Raw genomic sequence first — 12,868 nt, 5'->3', positions numbered from 1 at the left:
CGCTACCCAAATTCAAACTTGATCTGTGTTTTTAAGTAATAAGCATTGTGTAGAAGTTTCATAACATTTGGTTGGGGCAAACTGATGGACAAACAAATTCTGAACACAGATTATTTAAATGAATTTTTTAAGTCCAAGGACCATAACTCTGCACCAAATCATCTGACCTAATAAGTCCAAGTTATAGAGGGCCATAATTAAAACTCTGCACAAAATCATCAGACTTGGACAAAATTTGAAATTGATCTAGATCTGTATATACGTAACTGTCATGATAAAACAATGCACCAAATATCAAACTCTTCAAGATGGAGAGAAAAAGTATGGAAAACTGATTGAAGGACTGACAGATGGACAGAGTGCAAACCTTAATTGGCTGAAGTCCAGTTGTTGTCCCTTCGTTTGATGTGTTTTATCATTTGATTAGGGACTTTCTGTTATGAATTTTCCTAAAGGTTTAGTATTTTTGTAATTTTAATTTTGACTTGGTCGTAAGTGGACTAATAATTATAGCAACAAGAAAGCCTCAATTTTCAAATATTTTTGCTTCTGAAAAGTACAGTGTAATTAATTTTTTAAATAAGAAAAATACTAAATACTCTTTATTTGTATAGATATATGTACATACATAAAAACATTTAAATTCATCATAGATAGTACACATAAATATATAAATAAACAACCATCACTGTCCTGAGAAAACTTAGTCAAGTTAAAAGTATGTCTAATCTTGTTCCATTGGTATATCTTCTGTTTTATTTATTTGAGCTTCAGTTTCAAGTCCTGCTCTTTCTTCATCATTTGTAGCTTCTTTCAATGGCAAGTTAGACGTTGCAGTGTTGTTTGAATTATCTAAAACAGATTCATTAGAATCCACATCCATTGATTCACAAGCCTCTGATAACTGTAATCTTGCTTTTTTAGAATCACTTACTGAATCTCCACTTTCATTACACGATTGTAGTTGCTGCTTATCTGATATTTCCAATTGTGACTTTTGATCTACAATTGGTAGATCTGACTTAGGTTGTTCCACTGTCACTGCACTATTGCTGTCTTTGGATTCTGAAGGAGGATCTAATGTCAATTGTTTTTGTTCTCCATCTTTTTCATTTGATTTTTTTTCAGAATTATCTGAAATTGGAGGTTCAGGATTTTCTGTATCACTGTCAGATGATTGTTCTTTTTGGTCAGACTCACAAACTTGCTGGGCTATTGTGACAGTTTTTTCTGCCTCAGAACAGGCTTTGTTAACACTGTCCAAAATATTTTGTGCTTTTTCACATATGTCTAATACTTTTTGAGATTTAACACTGTCACTATCGTCATCACATTGTGTAGTTTCTGTCTTTTCTGCATTGTCACAGGTATCTGCTATTTTTTCTGTTTCTTCAGCTTGATCTGATGAATCCAGTTGTTCATCATCTTTTTGCTCTGTTTTTCCTTCTTCTTGGTCGACTTCAGGGACTTCATCAATCACTGCAGATTTTTCTGAAATTATTAAACTTATAAAGTGACAATCTTGTCAAATAGTATATAATTGCAATAGTATTTGTGGAAAGTAAATACATTTTAAGGTATGAAATTACTCAACAAGTGGCTAGCCTGAGACTGTGTTTTGCACCTGAATTTTTTTCTGCATGAAATGAGGAATGTCCTTATTTAAGTAAGTTGATAATTTCAGGGTAGATAACTGTCAGTGGCAGCACATAAAGTTGAGTGTGTAGGAAAATGTTATATCTTTGGTCAGCTTGCTTGCCAGCTGAACCATGAAATCATTATTAGCTAAGGTACTAACTTCCTTTTGGAAGTCAATAGTCATGATAGTTCAGCAAAGAACCATTCAAAAATAGGGACAGAACATACACATTGTGAAACCAATTATTAAAGCAAGCAAACATACTAGCTTTACATAAACACTAAAATTTATGTGCTGTGTGATAAATGTTCAATTTCACTTTGATGCTAATTTTTGTAATCATGACATGTTTATGAAAGAATCCCACAAATATTTAAGTAAAATTTATATATCATCTAAAAGATAAATGGATATACTTCATTTACACTTTAGTGGATAGTTGTCTCAATGACAATCATACCACATCTTATTTAGATGAACTGTATTAATATATATGTAAAAGCACTGATAATTGTAATGATTTTATGGTTCTGGTAATGCCTGGAATTAAATGTATGTGATTTACTGATTTATATACAATGGAGTTAATAACATCTGTCTGAATTTTTTAATGTTTCAATTCAATGTATAAAAAAAATGTTTTTCTGTTACAAATCATGATGTATTGTTTTATGTGTATATGTCATGCTGTCCATCAAAATCAAGAATAATACATATTCTTATTCTTGTTCTAATACTCTTTTAGATGAATATCAAAATCACATCCACTTCAACAATTCTTTTCATCTGTGACTGATTATTAAAAACAAATTTGGATTAATATATACCTTCCAAATTAGCACTTTCTGACAATGATGGCGATGAATCTGAACTTTCTTTGTGGTCTGGACTATTTGTTGACTTAGTGAATACATCTTCATTATTTGTATCCTCATCTCTGGGTTCAGTCCCTACAGTCTCTGTTTCATATGCATTGCTTGATTCCGGCAGGATCTGTTCTGTTAAATGTTCATCTTCTCCATTACCTTCTGATGTCACTTCCTCTTTGTCAATATTAGATTGCGTTTGTTTAGGCTGATTTGAGCCAAATAATTTATCAACAAAAGATGGCCAAGCTGACTGTGTTGGAGTTGGAAATGATGAAAATGGACTAGGTTTTGGAAAGGCTTCATTTATGCCATTGGAATCTAATCCATTCACCATTACCTGAGACTCGGAAACAATTTTCCTAGATGAAAAAAAAAAATTCATATCTTATTTGCATCCATAAAGCTACAATGTACTCTTCTCTTATTTAATATGTATAGTAAAATATGAAATTTCATACATACAAATGACATATGCAATCAGAAAATTTGATTCTAAATTCTCTTATATGCTGAAATTACACTGCTTTAACATACAAAATAAAGGAGTAGGTTCAGTAAGCCCCCTTTTTGGCCCCAAAATATAGCAGTTTTACAAAATTGTTAAGATGTAAACTTTTAGTTATTCATTGGAAAGTAAAATGCTTCTGCTACATAAATATGGGCTGTTTTTGACAATATAATGCACATATATCGGGCGCCAGCATCATTAAGTCATGCTAAATTACTGAAATCTTCACAATTTTAGCATTTTAGTTAAATTTTAGACGGTTTCCATCTTAATTGAAAGTGGCCGCATTCGTGTTCATTATTAATATTGAAATGTAAGTTGTATTTTATGATAATACATAACATATATAAAGGTTGTGGATGACGCGGATGCGGCCACTTTCATTTTTGACAAAAACCAACAGAAAAGTGACATTTTTGGGCATATTTGATATATTTTTCATATTTAAGCTAGAATCAGAGCGTTTTTAATGAGTAAATTAGTTAAAATCTTTTACATAAACTTATTGAATCAACTGAAATAGACACTTAAGTGTTTAAAAAGGGTCTACAATCATTCGTCAGATGAACTTGAAATTTGAGGCCAAAATCGGCCCTTACCAGACCTACTCCTTTCCAGTTTGCCAGACACAGTCTTAAATAACAAGATTTAGTTTTGCCAATACTTAACTTGCCAAGCTTGTATTTCATATACTCAAAAGTAGTTGCCTCATATTATTCATATTTTTTTTTCTTTTCTGGTTGTGCTAATTTATTTATAAAAGTCTGGCATATAAGTGACTTTTTTTGGTATTACACTGGTTCTTAGTTTTTTACTTCTCTTTTTGACCAATTTTTTTCAACAGGATCTTAAGTAAATTAGATTCCATCTGCAAGCTTTATTGGTTGGCTGACCATCACCAAAGTCACAATAAAAGTTAATATATGACAAGTAACCGTTCATTTATACTTAATTTGTTTGATTGCTTCTGTGATCATGGTGATTGTTAAGAGAACTAACATAAGTCTAAAGTGTAACTTGGTCTATGAACTAATAGCTTTCGTCATGGTGATGGTTTGCATCAAGTGTTATGATTTATGCTCCAGTGATTTAAGTACTATATAACTTACCTGCCAAATGGATCTATTGTAGTCACCACTGACACATTCTGAAAGAAAACAGTGCATTTAATTATTTTCAAGATGTCAAAGAATTTAAACTGCAAATCCTATTATTGTAACACAAAAACCAGAGGTAGAATTTGCTTACAACTTCACTTATATTTTACAAATTGCATGCTAAGCATATTTCAGTTGGTTTTATGTGTGTTTGTAGTGACATATCAGATCACAAATAAACAATTCTAATATGATAACCCATATATATGGTCAACTAGTGTAATCACCGAATATCTACTTTTAGCCCAAATGCATTGATACAGAAAATTGGCTAATCTGTCTATCATGTGTACCACCAGCCTCGGCCCAGGTAAACATAAATTGCCACATTGAAAACTGAGTTTTACGTAGGCCAAGCTTCAAATACAATACTGTTATCTCTAATGTTTATTTTCAGGCTTCTGTTCCCCTCAGAATATAATATTAAAATAAGATAAAAAGAATATTTTAAGGTGAAAAAAAGTGATTTTATTTTATTTGTTATTATAGTCAGGACAGTATTGTGTTTATAGGGTTTTCATGGTTGGCAAAATTACTATATTTGTCCTATTCGAATCAAAATTATACTTATCAGCTATAGATTTGTTTATATTTAACCATGGGTTGGGGATGTGTCCTCTAAATCTAACATGTCAAATAATTTGATAAAGTAAATATATTGAAATCTTTGCATTTATAAATGTACTTGCATCCGAACATACAGGACTGAAAGAATAAATTGAAAATTATTTTAATACTTTTTTACACAAAAACTCATCTGTACTACTATTATAATTGAAAAGTTTGTTTTGAAAACAAGTTTGGTATAATGGATGTGGACAAATGGAGATGATATACTGGTAACTAACAAATGCTTAGAACCAGGTGAGCTTAAATGTCTTACCTTTTCAATGCCTCTCAAAAATTTGTCACATCTTTTATAATGCCTTTTTGGTTCATTGATTAATTCACAAAGCCTTTGAACAGTAAATGGTGCCCTAAATGTAAAAATAAGAATAATATAACTTAAATCAAAATTACATATCCCCAATTAAGTTCCCTGGTCTCTACTTATATATTGGTACATTGTATCGTATTCTCACAATAGACCTTTTCTAGGATTTGAACCTTTAGATGTTCTGTTAAAATGGCAATTATTACAATTGATTCAGGTTTTTTCTAAAGGGTCATTATATTTAATAAAATGTTGAACTATTCTAGCTATAAAAGGGTGTGTTCTGCAGATTGATTATCATCCACTTCAGGCATTTGATTTCTTTTTCGAAACCAAGAGATAACAATTGACTCATTTTGAAGTCAGTGGTTCACTTATATTTCAGTTGTAGCTGTACATGTAAGTGTAAAGTCATGAAAATGACTAAAATACAAAACGTCCTGACTTACTACCATGTCAAATTCTGCAAAACCTCAATTTTATCATAAAGAGATTATTACCACATATTTCAATATATAAGTAAGGGAGATTACCTCCCCTTTGACACAAAGGACAATGGCTTCAAATTTATTCCTTATAAAGCCAAACCTCAGTTTCATGTAATCAACTTATGACATTTTCATGTTTAATCATCTCTGAGAAATTTTGTATGAGACAAAATCGTAGGTTAGGATTTTTTTACCCTTGAAATTCATCCATTAAGGACAGGATTCTCCTTCTCATTTCGTCATATTTTACTGGCTCAATATTTGGTGTTGTCTGCAATAAGTCTGTTGGACTGGTCTCCTTGAACTGTGTCATGACTAGATCAACTTTTGCCACAAATAACTTTTTCAGCTGATGCCATGGAAATCTGAAAAAATAAGTATTATAAAATTATACATGTACATGTGACTTTTTTCAATTTCTTGCATATAAAAATAGACCTCCAAAAATCTTCAACTATATGTGCATTCAAACTGAGGACAATGGAAGTTATTAATCTTCCACAGTTTAAAATTAAAAGTACCAAACTGTGTTGTCAATAAAATGATCAAGCATCTTTATGATTTCAGTCTTGTCTGTATGTTACATAGTGCAGGTTCCGATCGCGGATATATGGGCACTAGAAAACTTAGTTTAAATTTGAGTTGTTTCTGTTAAAACAAAAAAAATAATATATTTGTATCCTAACCCTTTCGCCGATGAGTACCGGTTTACCGGGATTCACGCTTCAGACAGCTGACGATGAGTCCCGTTTTACCGGGAATCGGAATACCTCTTTTATATTTCCCGCTCAAAACAGTGCTAACATGAGTTATCTTTCTTTGATAAATATCCGGATGAAAGTGTAAACATGGCGCTTCTACATGTTGAAAACTGTGTCAAAATCAGAGGAAATTTACTGAATTTACGAGAATTTGAAATGAGGGAACATTTTTTTTGAAAGAATATGGAAGAATTGAAGCCAAACTAGTATACTTTTTGGACATAAAATGTTGTTTTATGTACGAAACACTTGGAATGGACATCGTTCAGTGTGAGGAATTTGTACAGCCTAGTAAAATTTTTCAAAATTTTGCCGTTTTGGGTTAAAAAATTACAACTTGGGGTCAAAGAGCAGAATTTTGATAATTTCACCTAGATAATGCCGAAAATTTGAAAATTTGAATATTTTATGAAGAAAAATTATCAAAACATGAACAAAACTGTGAACATAGTGTTAGTGAAAAAAATAAATACACAAATAACTACAAACAAGTTTTTATTGACATTTAATATGAAGATCTCCAACTTAACTCTTTCCTCCATTGAAATTTTTTTTTTGCATACTTGATTCGCATAGGATTTTTTTAATAAAATGCTGAACATATACTTTAAAGTATTAATGCATTGCGAAAAACAAATATTTCTTCAAATAAATTTAAGTCAGATATTCCTATGTTATTCCTTTTCATATTGGATACAAATTTTATTAAGTCAACTGCAGACACTTTGTAGTCAAAGCGTTTCAACAGAGGTACTACACAGGCGTCATTATGGAGTAAAGGGGGTGGCGTCAAAAGGTGTCACTATGGAGGAAAGGGTTAAGTAATAGTAGCCAGGGAAGCCATCGTCTCAGAGTAGCTTCAGTCTGGGCAGCTATCGGTGAAAGGGTTAATCAGGGTTCTCACTATTAAAGGAATTTTGATGGTGAGTCCACGGCCTCATCTTGTTTGGCTATGGCGAGTCAAACGGTGAGAAGATGAAAGTTTGTTGCTACATGTACATGTATACAATTCATTATTTCTGTCCCTATCAATAAATACATGTAGAGCAAGGATATGACATCAAATTTAGATTTTTTATAAAGATGAAGTTATGTTACAAAATGATGACTATAAACACTTCTCAGATCTGCAGTGACATCACAACCGGGTCTGAGACTTCTTAACGAACTGAAATGATCAATGCCCAAGTGGTGTTTAGCTGGATTGGTTTGTGGTCAAACGTCTCGAAAGCGTCTTGAGAGGCATTAATATTTTACTTTTTCATTGACACCTTCCTACGCCATAGTTATTTGTTCTCCTTTAGCCTATGATTTGGTCAGTTATTCAAACCAAAACTCAGGTTTTCTAAAAACTAATTTTAAAGCCAAGGTAAGGTATCAAATCATTTAATTGACATTATGTCAATTAAATGATTTGATAACTTTATTTAATCTTGAGATAATTTGCCATGGGGTGGGGGGCTTCAATTGTCAAATGAAGTATGCATATATTGACTACAGTACGACATATAACCTAGGTCAATCTTATAATAAAACATACAAAGTTTTTCCTGTTTTTGCAACTTGATGCAGATACTGGTCTAACAATGGAGGGATTTCTGTGCATGGTTTCTTCTCAAATTCTGAAAGAAAAAATAAAGTACTATTAAATTCACGTCTTTTTTTAAGGAATCAAATTCAAAACAGAGTACTATCGTGTAGTTCAATACTACACTTGTCATTGCTTATCTTTAGTCATTAATTTGTGATATATTACCGTTCAAAGCGTCTAAAATATCCTCTTTGTTTTCCATTCTCAAACTGGAGGTCAACAAATGGCGGCACGGAAATGACGTTATGGCGCAACTTATTTCATTCTTTGGGGGTGATAGGTAAGTTCATTTCCGATAATTCAATATTACAATAAATTTGCTTTAAAATTGCACTGAATGCATTTTGAATAAAAATTTAAACCTAGGAAACGTGTTGCTTAAACTATATTACTGCCATGGTAGGCGTAAGGAAATAATTAAACCCCCTAATTTCAATTTTAGGATTTCCCTTTTACCTAGGTCTCACTAATTAGCGACAAGAAGAATTTAAGCGACAAAAAGCGTCAAGACGCGACAAGAAGAATTATTTTAGCGACAAGAAGCGACAAGAAAACATATTTTTTTAATTAAAATTACTTTTTCCAAATAAATATTAAAAGAATATGCAAAAGAAAACAATTCTAGCGACAAGAAAGGTAAATATTGATGAAAAAAAATTGAAACATTTATTTACATGGTATTTATCATTTATTATGTATAACAGCTAGCATTACGTTTACCCTGAAAAGGCTGTTGTATTATGAGATTACTTTTCCTTGTGTTTTAGAACGAAACGATGTGTTAGCTACTACCGCCGAGCGGAGCGATGCGAACAAAATTTGAAAATATCAAAAATCCAAATATCATTGAAAACGTGAAAATCTGTTTACCATGTATATTGACATAAGAGACAACCCCCCAAAACAGGTAAAAAAGTCACTAAATGTTCACGAAGAGAAATATTCTATCACTTTTCAGGGCCGTAACTAGCCTCTGTTAATAGTGAGGCAAAATATATATGCTGAGCGTAGCGAGGCGAATTTTTTTCGGCGAGGGGTCTGGGGAGGGGGGGGGGGGGGTTCTGGGGACCGCTTAGGACCCCCAGAAGCTTTGAGAAAAATAACGCAAAATCATGCATTCTGAGCGTTTCCCAGACTCTTTCTAACATTGAAACGCAATTAATATTTTAGCCATTTTTCTCCGACAATATGCTGGTCTCAAAGCAAAAACGTAGATTCATTGTAATTTGGGACTTTTAGGTTTTACGGAGACAACATCATTAACAGACCGATGTGTAGGATAAAGCAAAAATCGTAAGTCTCATGAAATAAAAACCGGGTCTGTCTGTCTGTTCTTGTTTTGTATTGTGCTTAGACTTTGGTGATTTTATAATGACTAGATTTAAACATAGTGACAGTGCAGTAATATACTTTAAGTACTAGTACTGCCTAAGTCGACACTAAGAACCATCTTGACCTTGTTTTACGGTATTAATGATTCTTTTATTGTTGAAGACCCTCCGTCTACTACCAAGATGAAGAACAGGAATAAAAACTTTGAACATTGGTCATTTGTATTTTTTCTATGCATTGACTTTGTGTGAGATTAGTTCCCGTGTACGTTTTCTCCATATTCCTTTATTTTCTGTTAACAAGACTTAATGCAAGTTTAATCCTTCAATGTAAAAGGTCATATAGCTATACAGTGATGTTTTTTTTTATAGATGATTTGATACCGATGAATTGGTCGTCTTACTTTAATTTAATCCATGTCAGCTGTTTAGTTTTATCTACAAAAAGAGTCAGTTTTGTATTCTTTGATATCAAGTTCAATGCCCCATGCAGAAACGACCAGTTTTTTCTGTGTCCAGTAGCATCGTATATTCTTAAAATATTTTTGTCGCACAATGTCTGGACATCGGTTAACATGCAACATTGCAAAACCACACGTTTACAAATGGAAATTAACCCTCAGACTATCGTCACAAAGTAGGACAATAAATGAACAAAAGACAAACCCGGGACACATAATAACAAACAATAGACCATCAACTCTGAAAACAAAACTAAAAGTAAAATAGAAATATGGATCACGAAAAACATGCAGGGACGACAGCAGAGAGTGAAGAGAACTTTCTTTTTTGCAAGACACTTTCCGTGAACACAATTTGATATGAAGACAATTTTTTTGTTTCATTTTTTTTTTTGAAGTTTTCAACATGAGGCATTTGCCTCATTTGCCACAATGTAGTTACGGCCCTGCTTTTCGACAGTTTCCATTTCAATATAGCGTTTATAATTTTAAAGTACCAGTTACACAAACTGTGAGAAAAAAAATTGGGACCCTATTATGCAGAATTTTTTTTCAGTTTTCGGTCATAGGACGGTTAAAAGAGGAGCTATGTGTAGATAAAAAATTATGAATGTGAAGCTATTAATAAATCTTCTGAATATAGTAATACATAAACAACACATATTTGTGATACAGAATTTACTCAAAATTGTCCAAAATCTGATCTTCGGGTCTGGGCAGAAACAAGCTTCTTTATTACTTTGTCAACATTCACACTGAATTCCATGAATATGCAGTAATGCTATGTAACTTTCGTTGTTCATTGTTGATCGTACATTTGTTTTCAATTACATGCGTAGTACCGTGACTGATAGATCTCAGGGCCATCATGGCATGGTAGCACTCGCGAGATGTTATAAACCAGCGTACGTGTTCGGCATCGAACGATCTCCCAATTGAATTCGTCAGTTTCGTATGTTTCTGACAATATTGAGATTTGTTCGTTTGTGATATTTCCTACAACGCGATGAAGCAGATACAGCACAAAGAAGCGATTTTCTGATAACTTGGCGCGACTCCACTCTTCAGTTGCCTTATCATATGGTCTATGAACGCAAAAAATAATGAGACTTTCCAATACTGTTTTGGCGTGGTTACAGGGTGATTGGCTCCGGTAGTCTGTCAACCACATCGCCTCGGCATATTTTTATAACCCCGTGAAATTCCGGCATAAGTCCGTGAACTTCGGCACGGGTTACATTAAAGTCTGTAGGTCTATAATCGACACTATGGCTGCTTTAAACGCAAGACCGTATAAAAATATATACAAATTTATTAACACAAGTGTACAGTTCGAAAGCTAGGGGAAGACTGTCCCAGCAACAGTTTACAAAACATAAATTAAGTCAAAGATAAGGGTATTAAAACATTATAAAAGGTTCTCATAAAATATACATTTTGTAAATATAATTGTCCAATGTTATGTAATAATAATAGGATTATTGTCCTCCGGCTCAACTTAGCAAAATAACGATAATTGCTTCTTTTGAAGTTGAGTGTAAGTTTCGCACTAGCCATCGGATTAAGTTGTAAAATAGTAAATCTATAATTAATCTCTTTGGGTATATGAAATAAAGAAACATTATATTTAAGAATAAAGAAACATTTAAAACAAGAAATATTCAACTTAAAACTAAAACGAGAAATAATCAATTTAAAACGAGAGTTCATATAACTATTCGAAACGAGAGTTCATATAACTATTCAAAACGAGAGTTCATATACATATTCAATTCAAACGAGAGTTCCTAAAAAAGCACTTTGCAAATTATAGTAAAAGTTCCTGAAATCACTTTTCTTCCGGTTATATTTTCAACGATATCGAAGGGATCTGATAATTCTAATGCCGATTGGTACATCTCATTCCAAACTGATGAACTGTACACTGTAAAATGTGCTCCAAAACTACATATCTTAGACCAGAGACATATAATACAATTAGTATATGTCTCTGCTTAGACTGAGTATTACAAATTCAAAAGTAAAAATCTTGTAAAAGATACAAGTAACCTTCCGATTTTGTCATAATCTCCAAAAAAATAATATTTTGAAACCAAATGTCGTTATTTAATGATATTTCATCAATTAAAAAAAAGTGACAACATAGGTGTTTCCTTTAGGCAGCAACCATTTGATTTTCTGGGGGGGGCTATGGTTTTTTTTTCTGTGCAAACTTTTTTTTTCGCCTGTGGCGAAAAACAATCTATTTTTTTCGCGACAAGTCGAAAACAATTTTTTTCTTTCAATTTTAGCGTTACATATAGTGGCAGCTGAGGGTGAAACAAACAATTTTTTTTTTCTCAGAATCAAAAACAAATTATTTTTTTCTCCAAAAACTGGAAACAAACTTTTTTTTCCAAAAAAAACCATAGCCCCCCCCAGAAAATCAAATGGTTGCTGCCTTAACATTCAATTTATAAATTTTTATTTTGTCATTTCTTGTTTTGCATGCCGAATCAATGTGCACGCAACTTCGGAGCTACGACCTTTTTCTGAATGAACAGCTTCATCAACACTTGTAACTAGGTTGTCAAACTAATATCCGGGATAGACGGAAAAGACACCAACAGTCTCCGATTCCGATTGACCAACTCAGTCATCTCTCTCTCTTCTGCTTTTTTTTTGAAAACGACGTGGATGCACGTGCTGTCGTGCCTCCGGGTAGCTACGCCCCTGTAATATTAAGCTTGCAAAATGATTTATTTGTGCATCATTGTCTTGAAAATGCAGACACAAATTGTGAAATACAAAGAACTGAAATCAAACAAGACGAAAACATAATTAAAATGTGAATATTTTTCATAATTTTATTTAGTGTATTGCCTCATTTAACGATATTTATCATGTTTATGCATATTGATTGAAGATTAAAGGAAATTAATGACAATATTAATTCAACAGGTGTTCACTGTTTACAATGATTGTATATTCTAGCGCGTGTAATTGTATAGTCTGACGCGTGTACAAAGTTGAAGGTGTTAATTGGATGTTATTGTAGCAATTAAACGGCAAGAGACACGCGCCTCGTTAATCTCATTTGATGTTCTACATTGTGTATTACCTTGGGGTGAAGCCACAGCTAACGTTGGT

At 32.7% G+C, this 12,868-nt stretch overlaps 1 protein-coding gene across 1 annotated transcript; it reads right to left on the bottom strand.

Annotated features, from left to right (window-relative positions):
* Nucleotides 1-587: 587 nt before the first annotated feature.
* On the bottom strand, nt 588-8,266 carry LOC139484784 (serine/threonine-protein phosphatase 4 regulatory subunit 2-A-like). Its single transcript, XM_071268752.1, has 7 exons — nt 8,113-8,266; nt 7,897-7,978; nt 5,790-5,960; nt 5,057-5,150; nt 4,126-4,163; nt 2,467-2,867; nt 588-1,491 (listed from the first exon to the last, which is right to left on the bottom strand). Exons 1-7 carry the CDS (start codon nt 8,147-8,149, stop codon nt 725-727), a joined length of 1,590 nt encoding a protein of 529 aa, XP_071124853.1. The 5' UTR covers nt 8,150-8,266; the 3' UTR covers nt 588-724.
* Nucleotides 8,267-12,868: the final 4,602 nt, after the last annotated feature.

The sequence above is a fragment of the Mytilus edulis genome, chromosome 1, assembly GCF_963676685.1.
Source record: "Mytilus edulis chromosome 1, xbMytEdul2.2, whole genome shotgun sequence".
NCBI classification, from domain to species: Eukaryota; Metazoa; Mollusca; class Bivalvia; order Mytilida; family Mytilidae; genus Mytilus; species Mytilus edulis.
Note: the sequence above shows the minus strand (reverse complement) of the source record. Positions and strands in the feature narration are given on the sequence as shown.

Bases quoted from the DNA above. Each gene is read 5' to 3' on its own strand.
- LOC139484784 (XM_071268752.1), bottom strand. From the start codon at position 8,149: ATGGAAAACAAAGAGGATATTTTAGACGCTTTGAACG. The intron at 5,961-7,896 runs GTATGTTTTATT...TTATTTTTTCAG, and splicing joins GCAAAAACAGGAAAAACTTT to ATTTCCATGGCATCAGCTGA. The intron at 4,164-5,056 runs GTAAGACATTTA...GTTTTCTTTCAG, and splicing joins TTTTGAGAGGCATTGAAAAG to AATGTGTCAGTGGTGACTAC.